A 23207-nucleotide genomic window follows, 5' to 3' on the forward strand; every position below is an offset into this window, starting at 1 on the left:
ATAGGTCCAAGCACAGAGCCCTGTGGGACTCCACTGGTGACTTCACTCCATTCTGAGGTCTCACCCCTCACTATAACTCTCTGCTTCCTATTGCTTAGGTACTCCCTTATCCACTGGAGCGCCCTACCAGTTACTCCTGCCTGTTTCTCCAGCTTATGCATCAACCTTTTATGGGGTACTGTGTCAAGGGCTTTCCGACAGTCCAAAAAAATGCAGTCCGCCCATCCATCTCTTTCTTGCTTAATCTTTGTCACCTGATCGTAGAATTCTATCAAGCCTGTAAGGCAAGATTTACCCTCCCTGAACCCATGTTGGCGATTTGTCACGAAGTCCCTTCTCTCCAGATGTGTTACCAGGTTTTTTCTCACGATCTTCTCCAACACCTTGCATGGTATACAAGTCAAGGACACTGGCCTGTAGTTAAGTGCCTCTTGCCTGTCGCCCTTTTTGTATATTGGGACCAAATTCGCCATCTTCCATATTTCTGGTAGGTCTCCCGTCTCCAGTGACTTACTATACACTATGGAGAGTGGCAAGCAAAGTGCCTCTGCACACTCTTTCAGTATCCATGGTGAGATCCCATCTGGACCAACAGCCTTTCTAACATCCAGATCCAGCAGGTGTCTCTTGACCTCCTCTCTCGTAATTTCGAACTCTTCCAAGGCCACCTGGTTTACCTCCCTTTCTCCTAGCACAGTGACCTCACCTTGTTCTATTGTGAATACCTCCTGGACCTCCTGGAACCAAAACAGCTAGCTAACTCCCAGGTACCTTTTACTGCTTGGTAACAGGAGCATCAGGGTGAAAGAAACTCTGTGCAATTTGTTTCTGCCATCACCGAGGATCGAACCCGGACCCTAGGATTACGAGTCCAGAGCACTGTCCACTCAGCTATCAGGTCCCTTATGTGTGTGTGTGTGTGTGTGTGTGTGTGTGTGTGTGTGTGTGTGTGTGTGTGTGTGTGTGTGTGTGTGTTTACTAGTTGTGTTTTTGTTTACTAGTTGTGTTTTTGCGGGGGTTGAGCTTTGCTCTTTCGGCCCGCCTCTCAACTGTCAATCAACTGTTTACTAACTACTTTTTTTTTCTACACCACACACACACACACCCCAGGAAGCAGCCCGTGACAGCTGACTAACTCCCAGGTACCTATTTACTGCTAGGTAACAGGGGCACTTAGGGTGAAAGAAACTTTGCCCATTTGTTTCTGCCTCGTGCGGGAATCGAACCCGCGCCACAGAATTACGAGTTTTTCGCGCTATCCACCAGGCTACGAGGCCCCAGTGTGTGTGTGTGTGTGTGTGTGTGTGTGTGTGTGTGTCACTTATCCACACAAGCATATATTTATCATGCAAAAAGGTTTCCAGTTTTATATGTATTTATAAAGGTGGTATTTGTTAAAGTTCTTTTGTTATTTTTGGAGACCCAACATATACCTTACTAGATACTGAGTCCCTTAACTACTTAATCCCTTAACTGTACAGAGGGTAGTAAAATCGAATTCGCTCGCGACTCACCGTCGAGAATTCTAGGATCGAATCCCAGGTGAGACAGAAACGGTTGGGTGCATTTCCTATCACCTGAAGCCCCTGTCCACTTAACAGTAAATAGGTACCCGGGAGTTAGTCAGCTTGTTGTGGGGTTGCATCCTGGGGAGGGTCAGTAATTCGCCCCGGGTCGGACCTTAATATAAGTCTAACATGTACTATATGTATATATTTTGGCTGCCTGTCCCCAGACACAATGAATTAATAATTATCCTTTTAATCCTTTAAATATTGAAATAAAGTATGAGCTGTATATTAATAATAATAATAATAATAATAATTTTTATTTAGGCAAAGGTACATACATAAAGAGATTTTACAAAGTTTGTTGGCTTTATAGATAAGAGCTAGTACATACAATGCCTAAAGCCACTATTACGCAAAGCGTTTCGGGCAGGAAAAAACACTACTGACTAAAGCTTAAAACTAATGTGTAAAAAGAAAAAAATGCGTTGAGTACAAATAAAAATAGAGGTAAAAGAGGGGGGAACATTGTTGAAAAAACAGCACAAATACAATTACAAATTATTACAGAAAATTACATTAAAACAGCGTTGATTTGTAAAACAAAAAAAAAAAAAAAAAAAAACATACATGGGTTGACAATAGAGGGGTAAGGTAGGTTACAGGGAATTTATTAGGTATAGCTTCGTTTTTAACTTAAACTGGTTGAGAGAGGTACTGTCTTTAACATGGTTGGGAAGGTCATTCCACATCCTGGGCCCCTTGATTTGTAGAGCATTTCTGGTTTGATTAAGTCGTACTCTAGGAATATCAAAACTGTATTTATTTCTGGTGTGGTGCTCATGGGTTCTGTTACAACCTTCTATGAAGCTTTTGAGATCAGGATTGGCATTACAATTTAGCGTTTTGTATATGTATAGTACACATGAGAGAATGTGCAGTGACTTAATGTCTAACATATTCAGGGATTTGAATAGGAGTACCGAGTGATGTCTGGGGCCAGAATTGGATATTGTCCTAATTGAAGTAATCGCAAACAATATTTTACCATATATATATTACTGTTTAATTAAATTTTGTATTGTCATACTTTTGGATGAGTATAACTATAATAAGAATTGGATATAAAACTATAATATTATGTATGAGTATAACTATAATAAGAGAGCATATTGAATAGTGTGTCTTGGATTTAGGTAAGAGGAGAGACGCCTGTGAAGCCCAGTATAGTGTGGGGTCGGTCCTGCTGCGGGAACGACAGAGTAACCAAGAAGGTCTTCCTCCTTCCTGACCTGCAGTTGGGGGACTGGTTGATGTGGCCCAACATGGGCGCCTACTGCTTCACTCTCTCAACCCACTTTAATGGATTCCCACTCACTGAAGTGCATGTTGTTGCCTCCTCTGACACAGTGTAAGTTACTGAATTCTTTTACTTTTAAATATCTGTAATTTGTGCAGATTATCTTCCACTGAACTCGATAAATATTACAAAGTTAATGAAAGACTTTGAAGTATAATACTACCGTAGAGTTGGCAGAATGCTGTTAAATGTTGTGCAAAGTTTCTTTATAGGCAGCAGTGCACATGACAATGTTAAAAGCGTAATGAACGAGTGGTTTGATAACAATGTGGGTGATTGTCTGGACTCTCTGAGGTCTCTGGTTATCCAATATGTACGCGGATGTGGTCACGATGGAGGTCATGGATGTGAGTGTTAGAGAAGGGGAGGGAGAGGAAAGAGAAGAGAGGGAAGGGAGAGAGAGTGGGAGGGACAGGGAGGGAGGGAAAAGAGAGTGGGGAGGATGGGGAAAGAGGGAGGGGGAGGGGGGGAGAGAGAGAGAAAGAGGGGGGTGTGGGAACCGACCTGTGAGATTTATATTTATTTAATTTATATGAATTTATATTTACGTTAATTTATATACTTCGATAGCAATTTGTATAATGATAAGTGGACTGTATTTCTGCATTAATCTCAATCTCACAAATCGATCCTCTACACATTAGGGGGGTGTTTATATTAATTAAATTTATATATATGCAGCCAATCAAACTACAGTATTAGACTACATACATTGAAGAGGTTCCTTATCTTATAGTACAGCAGGTTAGTCCACAAGGTATAACTAGGGTGTAGACTCCACATTTTCCCTCTTTGAGGTAGCTTCCATCACCCTGGTAACTGATGCACAAAAGATACTTCCTCGTCTTGACCTGTCAAAAGGGCGCTAGCTGTAAAGCCAGATACCTATATATGACAGATATATCAGAGAAAATACTGTTCATGGAACAATAAAGACCTGGCTTAATTACCTTTAGTTTGAGGCTATCTCGTGCTCTAACCGGCTAACCCTACCCAATGACATTAATGGCCACTAATGATAGATAATGGGTTTCAGAAAGAACACTTAACTTGATTTGTTGACAGCGTGTTGAAGATGGTACACCTTTGGTTTCCATAACACTACGTCCAAGTAAAATTAACAGGAGCCGTATTTGCTCCTGTGAGCCTCTGGTCTAGTATAAACAATGACAATGTCTAACACTCCATACTATTGACGCTACTGGCCGACATTGTCCAGATATAATAGGAGCCGAATTTGCTCCATGCGTCTCGGAGGTGACACAACAATGGCTGCCCTCCCTCCCTCACTGATGCCTGGCCTACATTGTCCAGATGTCAATAAGTGATAGAAGGGTCACATTTACTCTACTTTAATATTGATAATTAAGTTAATTTATATGAGATGTTTTTATGATGGTAAAGTCCAAAGACTAATGTATTTAAGAATAATTCCCAGCAGAATAGCTGGTGAATATAATAGTATGTGGTGATGATATCCTGTTTTCTTTAGACGGTAATTCCACTACAAGTTACGTTTGCTATGGGTTAACTTGTTGGTAATACAGCAGCAATTATTATCTGTCTGTATGATATATTAAATGGTGTCGGATTTTCCGACATAATTCCCCAGGGGCTGCTCACGGGTCGCAGTCCTCTTTAGAACAGATGAACACCGATACTCCTCCTTCGAATTATTTGATTAATTTGATGTTAATAGTTAGTAATCACACATTTGTGCATCTGTTCGTACAGGACGGATGTCCCGTACTAGAGTTGCAGGGGTTACAAGTCTAATGCGATTTCATTTCCCTGTTAACTCTTGAAATGCTAATATTCAAGCCTAATTACATATTATTTAACCCAGAAGACTGAATGTGATCAAGTACTACAGTCAAGTATGATTCAGGGACTGCAGTGAGATCAGTGACATTAGATATAACTTGAAGTTTGTTCAGGTAACTAGTCACTGATATATGAACACTGAGGCCCATGGAATACATCTTGATTAAATAATAAATGTATCAAATCAGTCATCAGATTTATTGGGGTTTAATTTAGTTAATTGATTCAGAAGATTGAATAGCTCATCATTAAAGTAAAGTATGGTTCTGAGACTGCAGTGGGTTCAGTGACATTGGTCGCAGTGACTTGTAGTTGGTCTGCTCATAATACTGAACAAACACTAATGGTAGCCTAGGGTAAATTCTGCACTCACTAGGCAATAATCCTACCTCTACTAGAGGTTAGCACTTAAAATTAATACACATTATATATATACAATCATACACACTAATGATTTGAGTGATAAACCAGTGTCACTGGAAGTACCTTTAGGTTAGCTCCTCTATATCACCCTAGGATGGAAGAGACACTAATTAATCACTCAAAGGTGTAATGATCATAAGTAAATTATTATATATACAACTCAATTCGAGTTGATAAAATTACACCCAAAATAGGGTCTGGACCATTCATTAATGGTGTTAGGTTGATCAATATAGTACAACTGACTATGGTAATAATGGGACTAGGATGAGCAATAATAGTTCAACTAGTCAATGTTAATATTCTACCCTGTTGTGGGATGGCAATTAGTAAATATTATACTGTGATCACTAGTGCAATATATATTAAATAATTCTCTATTTTGGAGAAATAATATATACAATTATTGATAATAGCCTCTTAATTAGCCTCTATGAAACTTCTAATATTATCTAGAAGTATTAAATATTATTAGTGACCTCGCGAAATAAACTCCACAAAATTCGTGGATAATCTCTCGCGAAATTTAACACCACGAAATCAGTGAACAATCTCGCGACACAGTCACTAATTTGGCTGGCTTCTATATTAGCGCTGTCATTTCACAGAATAACACGCCACCAAATATCTGTGGGTGTCCATGAAACCGCTGACGAGGCTGAACTCAGTTGAGGGGGGCTCCTGAGCTCCCACGAGGCAACGCCGCTGTCTTTGACTGGCTGGCCTTTGTTTAAATCACACTGCACTAGTTTATTTAATGAATCCACTGGTTAACTGGTTCATCCGGTACTAAGATGACCAAATGTGGGTTCAAAAGATCAAATAATCCGTCATCCGGTTCGAAGATGACCAAATAATTCGGTTTCGAAGGACCAAATAATGTGGGAACCGACCTGTGAGATTTATATTTATTTAATTTATATGAATTTATATTTACGTTAATTTATATATTTCGATAGCAATTTGTATAATGATAAGTGGACTGTATTTCTGCAATAATCTCAATCTCACAAATCGATCCTCCACACATTAGGGGGGTGTTTATATTAATTAAATTTATATATATGCAGCCAATCAAACTACAGTATTAGACTACATACACTGAAGAGGTTCCTTATCTTATAGTACAGCAGGTTAGTCCACCAGGTATAACTAGGGTGTAGACTCCACATTTTCCCTCTTTGAGGTAGCTTCCATCACCCTGGTAACTGATGCACAAAAGATACTTCCTCGTCTTGACCTGTCAAAAGGGCGCTAGCTGTAAAGCCAGATACCTATATATGACAGGTATATCAGAGAAAATACTGTACATGGAACAATAAAGACCTGGCTTAATTACCTTTAGTTTGAGGCTATCTCGTGCTCTAACCGGCTAACCCTACCCAATGACATTAATGGCCACTAATGATAGATAATGGGTTTCAGAAAGAACACTTAACTTGATTTGTTGACAGCGTGTTGAAGATGGTACACCTTTGGTTTCCATAACACTACGTCCAAGTAAAATTAACAGGAGCCGTATTTGCTCCTGTGAGCCTCTGGTCTAGTATAAACAATGGCAATGTCTAACACTCCATACTATTGACGCTACTGGCCGACATTGTCCAGATATAATAGGAGCCGAATTTGCTCCACGCGTCTCGGAGGTGACACAACAATGGCTGCCCTCCCTCCCTCACTGACGCCTGGCCTACATTGTCCAGATGTCAATAAGTGATAGAAGGGTCACATTTACTCTACTTTAATATTGATAATTAAGTTAATTTATATGAGATGTTTTTATGATGGTAAAGTCCAAAGACTAATGTATTTAAGAATAATTCCCAGCAGAATAGCTGGTGAATATAATAGTATGTGGTGATGATATCCCGTTTTCTTTAGACGGTAATTCCACTACAAGTTACGTTTTCTATGGGTTAACTTGTTGGTAATACAGCAGCAATTATTATCTGTCTGTATGATATATTAAATGGTGTCGGATTTTCCGACAGGGGGGGCAGAGAGGGAGGGGAGGGCGAGTAAACAGTGAAATGACCAAATAGGAGTAACTGAATGAAGTTATATTTGTTGTGTGCAGATCATTTAGAAAAGAATGAAAGACAGCTATATAGACTAGTGTAAAACTGTATGGGTGTTTGATCAACCCGTCCTCTTAAAAATAACGTCTCTTTTCGCTCGTATGCGCACTATGGCCAAAAATGGACGAAATTTTAAATGAAATCGGCTCACGAAAGTGATGTACTGTCCTGTTTTCTGTTGAGTCCTCCGGCTTACTCAGGTTAGGAGAGGAAACTTTCAATTAGTGGTTTTCATGACGTTTTGAAACCTTAGGAGAACTTCCTGCCCTCCTTACCTACCAGAGGACACTTAACTTGCTGTTTAGGGAAAAAATCCAAAATTTATTTTCAATTTGTTTTTTTTTTATTTTAAAATTACGTCCATTTTCTGCCATACGGGCAAACGGCCAAATTCAGACGTAATTTGTAAGAGGACAGGTTGATAAGATAGAACAGACAGTAAAACTTGAGTGTGGTGGTGAAGAGAGGAGTTATCATTATTTGAGTAATGTGAATTGAGAAGTGATGAAGTGGTTTGATCAGTTTAAATTCATGGGGTGTGACAAATAAAAGTGTATTTTGTGAAATCGGAGTTGAGAGTAGAGTCTGTCAGGGAAGTTAAGTATAGTCAGCACAGTAACAGTACTATTTAAGAAAAACAAAATAGGAATAGAAGCAGTCAAGAGGTGTAATTCCCCAAGTAAAATTACCTAAGTGTAGTTACAAGATGAGTGCTACAATCGTGGTGTCCCGTCTTCCCAGCACTCTTTGTCTTATGACGCTTGAAACTACTAATGATTTTGGCCTCCACCATCTTCTCACTTAACTTATTCCAACTGTCCTCCACTCTGCTTGCAAAGGAAAACATTCATATATTTTTTCTGTACTTTCACTTCCTTAGCTTTAATCTTGTCCTCTTTGTTCTTGAGGTTACCACTTTCAGGAATTCCTGTCAATTTGGTCAGTTCCAATAATTACTTTGTAAATGTTGTTCATATCGCATTTTTTCTTTTACCTTTGGCATATTTAACGCATCTAGCCTCTGCCTTCATAACTTGTTTTTCAGTTTTTATAAACCATTTAGAAGCATGCCATTGTACCTTTTCCAGTTTATTGATGTGCTTCTTGGGATATTATACAACTACCGCATATTCTAATTTTGGTCTCACAAAAGTCATGAACAGTTATTATTTATTTATTTTTTATTTATTTATATACAAGAAGGTACATTGAGTTTGTGAGAATACATAGCATAGTATTTACAATCTTGTAAAGCCACTAGTACATGCAGCATTTCGGGCAAGTCCTAATTCTAACAGATAATTTTAAGTAGGTAAATTCTAGCAGAATTAATAAAATGATAACAAATACATTGCAAGAAAAAAAAATGAGATGAGAGAGATTAGTAAGTATATTAAAGCACATTGGTATATTAAAGCTCTGATTGATTACATTGACAGCTTGATTGGTAATTTAAACAAGATTAATAGACACCATACAGCAGATTGGCAGCATATATAAGAAGACAGTAATGATCACAATGATAAAGATGTTCGGATTGGGTACATGAAGATTGGGAGATTGGGTAGCAATAGATACTGTGCAATTTTAAAGCAAAAGGTAAAAAACTATGAAGATGAAATTAGGTACTTTTTAGTATTTTTTTTGAATGACGCAAAAGTTGGACAACTTTTCAATTCAATGGGGGAGTGAGTTCCATAAACTGGGTCCCTTAATTTGCTTAGAGTGTTTACACAGATTAAGTTTGACTCTGGGGATATCAAAGAGATATCAATTTCTGGTGTGGTGATAATGGGTCATATTACATCTGTCTAGGGAGAGTTTCAGAGCAGGATTGGCATTTAAGAAGAGAGTTTTGTAAATATAGTTGACACAAGAGAATTTGTGGAGTGAGATTATGTTTAGCATGTTTAGAGAGTTAAACAAGGGGGCTGAGTGTTGTCTGAAAGCAGAATTTGTTATTATTCTGATAGCAGATTTTTTCTGGGTGATGATGGACTTGAGGTGGTTTGCAGTGGTTGAACCCCATGCACAGATACCAAAATTAAGATAGGGATAGATTAGTGCATAATATAGATAGATGAGAGCAGAGTTAGGTACATAATATCTGATTTTGGAGAGTATACCAACTGTTTTAGAGACTTTCTTAGTTATGTTATGTTTCTTAGCTCTTGATAAAAATGAGTTCCCTGTTGGGTTGTTTGTGGACCTGCGTAAAGCTTTTGATTCTGTCAACCACCAAAACCTTCTTCTTAAATTACATCATTATGGAGTCAGAGGACACTCCCTACAATACCTCAAATCCTACCTTACTGACAGGCTCCAATATGTTTCTGTGAATAATACAATTTCTCCCACCCTACCCATCAACATTGGTGTTCCCCAGGGCAGCATACTTGGCCCTTTCCTCTTTCTCATCTACATTAATGACCTTCCAAATGCCTCACAACACCTCAAACCAATTCTATTTGCTGACGACTCAACCTTCATTTACTCTAGTCCTGATTCCCTTGTTCTAAATGCCACAGTAAATACTGAGCTAAATAAAGTCCATCTGTGGCTAACTGCCAACAAACTCACCCTTAACATTGACAAAACCTTCTATATTCTGTTTGGCAATAAATCCTCTAATCAAATGAATCTCAAAATAAACAATACCCAAATTTGTAACAAATTAGATGGCAAATTCCTTGGCATTCTCATTGACCACAAGCTGAATTTCCAGGGACACATATTAAACATATCAAAAAAAGTTTCAAAAACTGTGGGCATTCTTTCTAAGATCAGATATTATGTACCACGCCCTGCCCTGGTGACTCTCTATTACTCCCTTATCTATCCATATCTCAACAATGGTATTTGTGCTTGGGGCTCTACTACCCAAAATCACTTACGTCCTCTAATTACTCAACACAAAGCTGCTTTTAGGACAATATCCAATTCTGGCCCCAGACATCACTCAGTACCCCTACTCAAATCTCTGAATATGTTAGACATTAAGTCACTGCACATTCTCTCATGTGTAGTATACATATATAAAACGCTAAACTATAATGCCAATCCTGATCTCAAAAGCTTCATAGAAGGTTGTAACAGAACCCATGAGCATCACACCAGAAATAAATACAGTTTTGATATTCCTAGAGTACGTCTTAATCAAACTAGAAATGCTCTACAAATCAAGGGGCCCAGAATGTGGAATGACCTTCCCAACCATGTTAAAGACTATACCTCTCTCAACCAGTTTAAGTTAAAAGCGAAGCTATACCTAATAAATTCCCTGTAACCTACCTTACCCTTCTATTGTCAACCAATGTCTGTTTTTTTCTTTAAAGAGCGCTGTTTGTCGACATAATTGTATTTGTGCTGCTTTTTCATCTATGTTTTCATTTCTTGTTTTCATTCTACTCATTATGCTCAATTAGTATTAAGCTTGTCATTTAAGTTTATCATGCCCGAAACGCTTTGCGTAATAGTGGCTTTAGGCATTGTATGTACTAGCTCTACCAATAAGTCTACCAATCCTTGTAAAAATTTATTGTATGTATGTACCTTACCTAAATAAAATTGTATTGTATTGTATTGTATGTGTTGTATGTGGGTACTGAAGTTGAGTCTCTTGTCTAGGAATCGGCCTAGAAACTTTCGATCATTTTTATTGCTAATGTTTACAATGTCTATCTGAAGCTGAATTGCATTTGTAGATTTGCTTCCAAATAAGATGTAGTAGGTCTTTTCTATGTTAAGTGTTAGTTTGTTGGTTGACATCCATAAGTGGACTTTTTTTAGTTCATTATTAACAACATCATTTAGTGTATGTGGGTTGGGGTTAGAGTAGATGAGGGTAGTATCATCAGCAAACAAAATAGGTTTCAGAATGTTAAAGACGTTAGGCAGATCATTGATGTATATAAGAAATAGGAGAGGTCCCAAGATGCTGCCCTGTGGCACTCCATCGGTTATTGGTAGAGTGGGAGAGGTTACATTATTGATGGCTACACATTGGTGTCTATCACTAAGATAGGATTGGATATAGTCCAGTGCATGGCCTCGGACTCCTTAATGATGGAGTTTATGTAAGAGGAAATTGTGATTAACAGTATCAAAGGCCTTTCTCGGGTCAATGAAGAGTTCAATCGGAAACTCATTTTGGTCAAGGGCTGAGTAAATTATATCAAGGAGACTAATAATTGCATCGTTGGTACTCTTTTGGGAGCGGAAGCCAAACTGACAGGGGCTAAGAATGTCGAATTTTACGAGATAGGAGTAGAGTTGTTTGTAGATAATCTTTCAAATATTTTTGATAGTATGGGTAGGTTTGAAATTGGTCTATAGTTGTTTATGTCTGCCGGATTACCTCCTTTACGAACTGGCGTTACTCTTGCTTTTTTAAGGATATCAGGGAAGGTATGACACTCAAGGGATTTGTTGAACAGCAGAGCTATAGGTGGCGCAAGGGCATGGGAGGCGCTCTAGTATACAAGGGATGGGATTTCACTGACGTTCCCAGCTTTGGTTTTTAGTGAGTGTATGATGGACACAACATCTGTCGGGCTGACTGGTGAAAGGAGAAGAGTTTGGATAGCTGCCTGAGAGATATGTGTCTGAGTCTGTGGGATTTTACTTGCAAGGTTAGCACCAATCGATGAAAAGAAGCTATTAAATTTATTCGCCATTTCTAGGTCAGATGACGGTGCAAGGCCATCCTTAGAGAGTGTTATCTGGTTGTGGGAGTGTTGTTTAGTTCCTAGGATATTAGAGATGGTATTCCATGTGCTTTTCATGTTGCCTTTTGCTTCTTTGAATCTAGTCTCATAATATGAAAGTTTAGCTTTTCTTATGACACTGGTAAGCACTGATGAGTACCTCTTAACTACTTCCTTTGTAACTAGGCCACTCCTAAATTTCTTTTCATATTCATGTTTTTTGTTGATTGATTTAATTATGCTACTTGTGAGCCACGGGTTATTTTTTTCTTTTATCAGTTACGTGTTTGGTAAGGAGGGGACAGTGAGTGTTGTAGAGGCTTAGAGTTTTGGAGAGAAAGAGGTTAGTTAATGAGTTTATATCCTGTGTATTATTAAATTCAGATTCCCAGTTAATATTGTGAAGTGCATTAGAGAGATTGCCTAAAGCTGATTCACTGTGTAGCCTGAATGAAAGTTTCTTGCTTTCTGGTGGTGTGGTGTCCAAGTTTGCTATGAGGAAGGTAGGATAGTGGTCAGTTGTTCTGTCATAAATTACCCCAGATGTAAGGGGAGCTGTTGTATTAGTCCATAGGTGATCCAGGGTAGTGGCAGATGTTTGAGTGACTCGGGTGGGCTTGGTGATTGTGGGGATTAGCATACAGGAGTGCATGCTGTTACGGAAATAGTCAACATGAGGGTTGTGTTGAAGACCCAGGTCAATATTGAAATCACCTCCCAGAATGATGTAATTTTTGTTGAGATTGTTATTTATGATAAGATTCCTTACATTGTCAGAGAATAAAGCTATGTTGGTATTAGGAAATTTATAGATGGCACCGATTATCAGGGAGGATTTAAGGGATTTACTGGAGAACTTGGCAAAGGTATATTCACAATAGTCGTCTCTATCACTAATGGCACTATTGCAGATGAAGGTATCTTTGTAATATATTGCTGTACCACCACCTTTTTTATTAGGCCTGCAGTTATGATTGGCTTTATAACCAGCTAAATTGTAGAGTTGGGTATAGTCATTACTTAGCCAAGTTTCTGTTAAAATGATGAATGATAATTTAGTACCTAGTGCTGTAAGTAGTGCATTTATATCATCAAAATTTCTTTAGTTTTTAAAGTTTCTTTAGTATTTCGCCATACGTGTAATTAGAAGCGATTTTGAAGTTGGAAAATATAGCATATGCTCCTCGCACAATGTACTTTATGTGTTACTCTGCTGACATTCTACTGTCGAGAACCACCACTAGACCTCTTTCTTTATTAGAGCTCTTTAATACCTTTCCACATAAGTTGTAGGTTGTCTGAGGTCTATTTTCTCCTATTCCACATTCCATAACATGGCATTTATTTAAATTGAATCCCGTTTTCCACATGGTTCTCCAAGTATTTATTTTATCTAGGACAATTGGAAGGGCATAACAATTGTCTCCTATCTTCCCCCAGTATCATAGCATCATCAGCAAACATGTTCACATAAATCTGTATTTCTTCTGGTAGATCATTTATGTAGACGATAAACATTACTGGCGCAAGAACTGAACCATGTGGTACTCCGCTAATGACACTCCTCCTGTCGGAAATATTGCCTCTGTTTACCACTCTCATCTTTCTGTCAGAAAATTTGTCATCCATGTCAGTAGTCTCCCTGTCACCCCTCAAGCCGGTTCTAGTTTCCAAAAACAACCTCTTGTGTGCAACTCTGTCAAAAGCCTCTTTTTAGGTCCAGATATACATAGTCAACCCAACCACCTCTTTCCTGCAGAATCTCTGTTGCTCTATCGTAAAAACTAAGTAGATTTGTTACACAGGATCTTCCTGTTCGAAACCATACAGTCTGTTTGTTATTATGTCATTATTCTCCAGGTATTCTATCCGTTTAGTTTTACCTATTTTTTCTAGTGTTTGGACAAGTTTGTTACTACGCTTGTTAGTGATATCGGTCTATAATATAGAGGGTCTTCTCTGCTATCATTTTCGTTGATTAGAACTTTGTTTGCCCTTTTCCAAATATCTGTTAAGTTTCCTTTGGACAAAAGTATCTGGAATATCAGTTGAAATGGAATGCTCAGTTCAGTTGCACATTCCATCAGCACCCAAGGTGAAACTACATCTGGTCCGACAGATGGAGATTTTGTGTGACCAAAATTAGAATATGCAGCAGTTGTATGGTGCCCATATCTCAAGAAGCACATCAATAAACTGGAAAAAGGTTTCTTCTTAACCCATTGAGTAAATTTTCCATCTCGTCTCGAGATACGTGTATATACTCTAGCACTCACCTAATTGTGCTTGCGGGGGTTGAGCTCTGGCTCTTTGGTCCCGCCTCTCAACTGTCAATCAACTGGTGTACAGATTCCTGAGCCTACTGGGCTCTATCATTATCTTCATTTGAAACTGTGTATGGAGTCAGCCTCCACCACATCACTGCCTAATGCATTCCATCTGTTAACTACTCTGACACTGAAAAAGTTCCTTTTAACGTCCCTGTGGCTCATTTCAGTGCTTAGTTTCCACTTGTGTCCCCCTTGTTTGCGTACCACCCGTGTTAAACAGTTTATCTTTATCTACCCGGTCAATTCCTCTGTGAATTTTGTAGGTAGTGATCATGTCTCCTCTCACTCTTCTGTCTTCCAGTGTCATGAGGTGCATTTCCCGCAGCCTTTCCTCGTAACTCATGCCTCTTAGTTCTGGGACTAGCCTAGTGGCATACCTCTGAACTTTTTCTAGCTTCGCCATGTGCTTGACAAGGTACGGGCTCCATGCTGGGGCCGCATACTCTAGGATTGGTCTTACATATGTGGTATATAAGGTTCTGAATGATTCCTTACATTGGTTCCTGAAGGCAGTTCTGATGTTTGCCAGCCTCGCATACACAGCAGATGTTATTCTTTTGATGTGGGCTTCAGGAGACAGGTTTGGTGTGATATCAACTCCCAGATCTTTCTCTGTCTGTTTCATGAAGGACTTCCTCCCCCATTCGGTATCCTGTGCTTGGCCTCCTGTTTCCACTGCCTAGTTTCATTACCTTACATTTACTCGGGTTGAACCTTAATAGCCATTTGTTGGACCATGCACTCTGTCTGTCTAGGTCATCTTGTAGCCTCATACTATCTTCCACTGTCTTAATCCTCCTCGTAATTTTTGCATCATCAGCAAACAATGAGGAATGATTCTATACCATCTGGAAGATCATTTACGTATATAAGAAACAGTATGGGTCCAATGATTGACCCCTGCGGGACTCCATTGGTGACGTCTCGCCAATCTGAGACCTCACCCCTCAGAGTGATTCGCTGTCTTCTGTTACTCAGGTACTCCCTTATCCAATGGAGTACCTTCCCTTTCACTCCTGTCTGCATCTCTAGCTTTCGCACTAGTCTCTGGTGTGGAACTGTGTCAAAAGCTTTCTGGCAATCCAAAAATATGCAGTCTGCCCACCCCTCTCTTTCTTGTCTGATGCTTATTGCCTGATCGTAGAATTCAATTAATCCTGTGAGGCATGACTTGCCATTCCTGAAACCATGTTGGTGTTGTGTCACAAAGTTACTTTGCTCCAGATGTTCCACTAGCTTTTTTCGCACAATTTTTTCCATTAACTTGCATAGTATGCAGGTTAGGGACACTGGCCTGTAGTTCAGTGCCTCCTGTGTATCCCCTTCCTTGTATATCGTGACTACGTTTGCCGTCTTCCAAATTTTTGACAGTTCACCTGTTACCAGTGATTTGTTAAACACCATGGAGAGTAGCAGGCACAGAGCTTCTGCTCCTTCCTTTAGTATCCATGATGATATTCCATTCAGGCCTATAACCTTTGTCACATCCAACTCTAGCAAAAGCTTCCTTACATCCCAACTGGTAATCTCAAATTCCTCTAGTGGTGCCTGGTTTACTATTCCTTCCCTTATCTCTGGAACTTCTCCTTGCTCCAGTGTGAAGACTTCCTGGAATTTCCTATTGAGTTCCTCACACACGTCATTATCGTTTGTAGTGAATCTGTCTGCCCCTATCCTCAATTTCATTACCTGTTCCTTCACTGTTGTCTTTCTCCTGATGTGGCTGTGTAGCAATTTGGGTTGAGTCTTAGCCTTGCTTGCTATGTCATTTTCATATTGCCCTTCTGCCTCTCTTCTTACCCTGACGTATTCATTCCTGGCTCTCTGGTATCCTTCTCTGCTCTCAGGTGTCCTGTTATTTCTATAGTTTCTCTATGCTCTTTTACTTACTTGCTTAGCTAGCTTACATCTCTGATTAAACCATGGGTTTCTCATCTGCATTTCATTTTTTACCTTTTGGGCAAGGATAAACTTTTCTGCTGCCTCCTTACATTTCTGGGTGATGTATTACATCATGTTTTGGACCGTCTTTCCCCTTAGCTCAGTTTCCCATGTGACATCCGTTAGGAATTTTCTCATCTCCTCATAGTTTCCCTTGTGGAATGCTAGCCTTTTGCTTTCAGCTCCCTTTCTCGAGTGCATTAGCCCTTCTTCGACCAGATACTTAAATGTCAGAACACTGTGATCGCTCATTCCCACTGGGGCCTCGAAGTCAATTTCTCTTATGTCGAAGTCATTCAGAGTGAATACTAGGACGAGTCTCGCTGGTTCATCATTTCCCCTCACCCGTGTGGGTTCTCTGGCATGCTGGCTTGAGAAGTTTCTTGTTGCCACCTCAAGTAGTTTAGCTGGCCATGTTTCCTCTCCTCCATGTGGATCCTTGTTCTCCCAGTCTATCCTTCCGTGATTGAAGTCAACCATGATTAGCAGATGGGATCGAATTCTACTGGCAGCAGAGGCTGCCTTCTCAATTATATTGTTAACTGCCAAGTTGTTTCTGTCATACTCTTCCCTGGGTCTTCTGTCATTTGGTGGTGGGTTATATATCACTGCTACTACTAATCTTGGTCCTCCCATCGTCATAGTGCCTGTTATGTAGTCTCTAAACCCTTCACAGCCTGGGATAACCATCTCCTTGAAACTCCATTCCATTCTCATTAGTAGGGCCACTCCACCTCCTCCCCTACCCTCCCTCTCCTTCCTTATTTCAGTGTATTCCTGGGGGGAACACCGCATTTGTTATGATTCCTGAGAGTTTTGTTTCTGTGAGTCCAATTACATCTGGATTTACTTCTTGTGCTCTTTCCCTAAGTTCACTTGCCTTGCGTGAGTTGAGCACTAGTTGAGTTCTAGTGTGCATAAGGGAGTGGTGGCAGGGTGTTGTGTGGTTGTTAGTCATAGGTGTATATGAACGATGATTAATTGGAATGGTAGATAAGTAAAATCTAAGAATATATTGTGTTATAAAAATTGAGTAAGAAATCAAAATGTCATGGAGAGATATTGAGAACAAAAAAAATGCAATGCTTGACAGGGCATTCCATTATGACGTGGTAATGAATGAATAGATGATTGTAGACTTGTGAGGAGATTGGAATTAACCACTGCACTGCTCTGCCTTCAAATATGGCAAAACCCGTTTTTTGGCGAACAATAAATTGTTTAAAAAAAAATGGGACTTGTAAAAGTGTTAAATAACCTTCCCTGATCACATATATGTTGAAATTTAATCATAAATGTACTTACTTTGACCGCAGTGGGGTTCAGAAAATGTCGTGTGACATCACAGTTTCTTGACGTCACATGACATATATCATTTCGTAGCTCAGTCGATTAAGGCGCGTCTGGGATACTCCGTGGCGTAGAGTCCTGGAGCCAGTCACACGCCAGCTTCTACAAGCGCGAGTTCCACAAATATTTTGTGTTCATTTTTTTTTTGCACAATTGCAAATGCATTAATATTGTTTTTTTCTGGCTAATCCTATATATATTGAACACGTTCATAATATTCTGGCAGTAGACATCTGTACTGTTTCAAGACACTGTGTTACATGTATCACAAACGTGTCCACAAACATTGATCATATTTCCAATATTTCATGTTCATATATGTACATTTGTAACTTATTTACACACTGTACAGTATCACACACTATGTACATCCCCTATAACACACTTAGAACTGCACGAGTGTGTGATAATCAGAGACGCAGTCGATGGGGCATAGGGCAACTTTGCACTCAACGCACACGGTGCAAATGCATCTTCGCTTGTATTCCCTACATTGTGTGTTCTTGCAGACAACGCAGGCACGTTTACCCTTGTCCCGTGATCCTGTGCCGGGCAGATAACTAAGCATGTGTACAGCCAAAATTTCCTTACCCCTGAATCTGTCAGGAACTGCGTGAGGCATTGTTGCTGGCACCCCGCGAGTTGCAACACAGCCCTCCATTCCAAACTTCACGAGAAGTTGTGACACTAGAGCAGCACTGAATGTACGTATTGGGAATATTTTGATGAATTTCACGAGATACATATTGAAACAGTTCAGCACTGCAACGTTAATGAGATGGAAACAGAATTTCTTCGTCCACTTCGCAGATTTTCGCACGCACTCGACGGCACCAACCATCATGTCACATTTATCAATTAGCCACTTGTTTACGTTGTAGTCAATGATACAATCAGCTTTATATATTCGGAACCGTGTTCCAAAGTGCACTTTGCTACTATCCAACATGGCACTGGAGTGAATAGTTGTCAACATATTCACTTCGCGTCTGTCCCTCCAGCGCACTGATAAGATTTTTTCACACTTTCACAGCTGGCAATCACCCACTGCAATACCAATGACAAACACTGGCATTTCCCTTCAGTTGGCCAGAGTTGTGGTCAAGGAGGAATCTGGTCAACAAGGGGCTGGTATAGTAGTTGTCCGTGAACAGGATATGCGCCTTGTTCTGCAATGGTTCCATGAGTGTTTTCACGACACTGCCTGAGAACCCATGTGGATCTTGACATGGTATGTCAACGTCTCTACCTGATTACAATATCATGTCCATGACAATACCAGTTTCGCATTCACAAAGCACAAAAAACTTAAGTCCAAACCGGTGGCGCTTTGATGGAATGAAACGCCAGTCGTCCCTTGAAGAGGACTAGCGATTCGTCAGTCACGACATTCTGTCCTGATACAAAATAGTCACAGAACTTTCCTCTCATTTCACTAAAAATCTTTTGCGCCTTCCAAAGTCTGTCCTGTCTATCTTCATTATCATTGTTCTCAAAGCACAGGCACCTGAGAAGCAGAAGGAACCTATCACGTGACATGTACCTATTGAACAAGGGAAATGGAACAAGGCTGTCTTGGTTCCAATAATCCTGGATCACGTGTTTTTCTGAATGTTTCATCACCATGCTCAATGCTAAAAACACATACATTTCCTCATTTGTCATGTCTTTCCAACGTGTCATGCGAGAGGCAGGTAAAATGCCAGTCAATGAGGTAGTGAGCATATCTGTTCATCTCTGCAACGAGATGGTCCATGAATACCTGATCAAAATATGCCATAAAATAGTCAATTTTAGCCATATCATCACCAGTACAGGGCAATAACGGTGTCACGCCAACATCGGTACCATCAAATGTTGGAATTTGTGGGATAAAAACCTCAGAATCCTCCAACACAAGTACACTAGTGGTTTTGGTTTTGGCGCCAACACCACGAGTACCAAAAACACGACTCCGTCATCTTGTGCTAGAGCTGCATATAGGTATGCCAGGAGATGAGAATGTTCTGCGTAGTGTAGGCCTACCCCGAACACCTGGTATCGAGGAAATACTGTCGTCCTTGTCCTCAGGCCGCATGACATGCTGCCGCTTGCCTCCGGGTGTTGCTGGTGCAGCAAAACCCCGCCTAGTAACACCATCGCTGCTCGCACTCGGTTCGTCAACACTTCTTGTATCGGAGCCTATGTCACTGAAGCCTGAGAATGATTCATCACATGTACTATCACTAAATAAACTCGCATCGGCGGACACACATGGTGATGGTGACTCTAGCGATGTTGACCCAAGACAGATAGGCAGGCTGGGTGAGGCGCGTGTATTGTTCACACTCGCGACCTCCTCCACCTCATTATTGCCCTCACTCATGTTAACCTCTGTGTTAGGTCTTTTTCTGGACTGTAGTCTAAATCATCATCCATCTCTCCATCATCATACAATGTGTCACATATTTCATCCTCTGAGAGTCGTTTTACTGGACCACGGCTGACCATGGATCAGGAGCTCGTAGACGAGGCATCAGACATGGTTGTTTCCTTGAAACCGAGGGTCCTCACGTCCCTGGGGCATGCTGGGAATTTTTTTCAAAATGGCGAAAGATCACTAGAGACCTCAGGCATCCATTTCGTACCCAAGTCACCATGAACCAGTTTTGAATCGTACGCTATACCTATGAAATCCTTAAGGCGCGTTGTGCACCACCCGCTGAGAGCCTCATAGTATGTTGCGCAGTGCAGGGGTTAAGTCAATTTGAGTATAAGGGAACAGTAAAGTGAAGAAGGCGGGTGGGCATGGTGAGTAAGCATGGACAACACTCAGGGTTTGGTAAGGGACAAATCTGAGTGGAAGTGAGTAAGAAGAAAATAAACGTGTTTGAGTGAAATGTTTCTGACAATTGACGAGAAGTTTCTGACAATTGACACGTCAAAATCAAATCAAATCAAATCAAATGTTTATTCAGGTAAAGGTACATACATAGAAAATGAGTTACAAAAATAATGTTGGATTTATAGATAGAGTTAGTACATACAGTGCCTAAAGCCACTAATATGCATAGCATTTCGGGCAAGGTGTGGGGGGTAAAAAAAAACTTAATACTAATTGAGATCAAAGCATAAACTGAGTTGAAAAAGGGGAAGAAAAAAATGGGGGGAGGGAATTATGCAGGGAAAGTGCCAAGCCAATACGACTATATAGCACTTGGAAGGGGGTCAGGATAAGGGTTTGGGATAGGACAGGGGGAAGATATGGTGTACAACCACTTGGACGGTCGGGGATTGAACGCAGACCTCAGTGAAGCGAGACTGTCGCTCTACCGTCCACTCCAGGTGGTTGGATGGGGAGGGGGGAGCATTGTAGAAATCAGCAGTTATACAAGTTGATCAACAAACAGTATTGTTTGAAAATAGCAAGACATGGATTGACATTTAGGGGTAAGGTAGGTTACATGGAGATTATTAAGTAGTACTTAGTTTTTCTCTTAAACTGGTTGAGAGAGGTACAGCCTTTGAGACGATTGGGAAGGTCATTCCACATTCTGGGTCGCTTGATTTGTAGAGCATTTCTAGTTTGGTTAAGTCGCACTCTTGGAATATGAAATAGGTATTTTTTCCTGGTGTGGTGTTCATGGGTTCTGTTACAACCTTCTAGGAAGCGTTTAAGGTCAGGATTGGTATTACAGTTCAGAGTTAAGAGTATATAGATTACACTTGAGAGGATGTGCAGTGACTTAATATCTAATATTTTCAAATATTTAATTAAGGGTACCGAGTGCCGTCCGGGGCCAGAGTTATTGTTCTAATAGCAGCTTTGTGTTCAGTAATTAGAGACCGTAGGTGATTTTGGGTAGTAGAACCCCAAGCACAAATACCATAATTGAGATAAGGATAGATGGGAGAGTAATAAAGCGTCACTAGGGCAGGGTGAGTTACATAATATCTGTTCTCAGAAAGAATGCCATCAATTTTAGAAACTCTTTTTGCTATATTTTGAACTTGTCCCTGGAAATTCAGCTTGTTATCGCTGAGAACACCAAGGAATTTACCATCTACTTTGTTACTAATTTGGATGTTGTTTATTCTTAGATTAATTTATAGATTGATTGAGGATTTATTACCAAACAAAATATAGAAGGTTTTGTCGATGTTAAGGGGTGAGTTTGTTAGCAGTTAACCAAAGATGGACTTTATTTAGTTCAGTATTCACTGTATCATTCAGAGTAAGAGGGTTAGGACTGGAGAAAATGCAGATTGTATCATCAGCAAATAAAATTGGGTTGAGGTGTTGAGAGGCATTTGGAAGGTCATTAATGTAGATGAGAAAGAGGAAAAGGCCAAGTATGCTGCCCTGTGGAACATGAATGTTGATGGGTAGGATAGGAGAAATGGAATTATTCATAGAAACACACTGGAGTTTCTCACTAAGGTAAGACTGAAGGTATTGGAAGGAGTGACCACTGACTCCATAATGATGTAATTTAAGAAGAAGGTTTTGGTGGTTGACAGTGTCAAAAGCCTTACGCAGGTCCACAAATAACCAAACAGGGAACTCATTTTTGTCAAGAGCTTCATGTATCAAGTTAATCATACTAACCAGTGCATCGTTAGTGTGTTATTTTTCTTTAGGTCTGAAGCAATATGGGCATGAGCTAAGTATATTGTGTTTGGCTAGATAAGAGTAAAGCTGCTTGTCGATTAGCTTTTAAAATATTTTTGACAAGGTTGGCAGAATTTATATAGGTCTGATGTTGTTGACATCAGTGAGATCACCACATTTGTGGACTGGGGTTACTCTCACTTTTTCTTTAGAATATCCAGAAAGGTTTGGAGTTCAAGTGATTTGTTGTAGAGCAATACAATAGCAGGAGGTAGAACTCTGGAGATTTTTTGTAAATTAGAGTTGGTATCTCAGCAAGGGGCACTTGACTTTGTTTTAAGAGAAAGATTATCTCATTAACATCAGTGGAATTAGCTTGAGTTAGGTACGGAGACTGGATTTTTTCCTGCAAGGTAGTCCTTAACATTTGTTAGGGAGGATAGAATATCATTGGCAAGGGATGCGCCAATGGATGAGAAGAAACTATTGAATTTAAAAGCAGTGCCAGAGGCTGAAAACACACCATTGTCATTGGATAGGAGTATTGGTTTTTTATTCATCATTTTTTTTTATTGTAATATTTTGGAAATAGTGCTCCATGTTTTCTTAATGTTGCCCTTAATTTGGTCAAATTTATTTTCATAGTATTTAATTTTGGCTCTCCTGATTATTTTAGACAGCAATGATGAATAAATCTTTGAAACTTCTTTGGAGACGACTCCTAACCTATGCTTCCTCTCATGGTCATGTTTTTATTAATAGATCTAAGTATACCTTTTGTAAACTAAAGATTGTTTAACCCTTTTAGTTGTGACTTGTTCCGTTAGCATTGGACAGTGGGTGTTATAGAGGCTCAGAGCTTTCTGAAGAGATGTTTGCACTGTTAGGTTGATGTTTACTATGTTACCTAATTCAGTTTTCCAGTTGATATTAGCAACAGCAGCAATAAAGTTGCTTATAGAAGTTTCATTGTGCAGCCTAAAGCTTATCTTCATTGCATCAAGTGGTGGCTTATTAATGTTGGTTAGGAGAAATGTAGGGTAATGGTCTGTGGTCCTATCAGTGATTATCCCTGAAGTAAGCGGAGAGGTTATGT

General features: G+C 39.9%; 1 protein-coding gene across 1 annotated transcript in view; it reads left to right on the forward strand.

Annotated features, from left to right (window-relative positions):
- The window catches only part of LOC123766598 (antizyme inhibitor 2), a 286143-nt gene that overhangs the window by 249556 nt on the left and 13380 nt on the right, over positions 1–23207 (forward strand). Inside the window, exon 9 of the mRNA XM_069308159.1 lies at positions 2705–2919. Coding sequence (XP_069164260.1) covers positions 2705–2919 — 215 coding nt within the window. The remainder of the gene's footprint in view (positions 1–2704; positions 2920–23207) is intronic.

Source organism: Procambarus clarkii, chromosome 62 (genome assembly GCF_040958095.1).
Source record: "Procambarus clarkii isolate CNS0578487 chromosome 62, FALCON_Pclarkii_2.0, whole genome shotgun sequence".
Classification (NCBI taxonomy): Eukaryota; Metazoa; Arthropoda; class Malacostraca; order Decapoda; family Cambaridae; genus Procambarus; species Procambarus clarkii.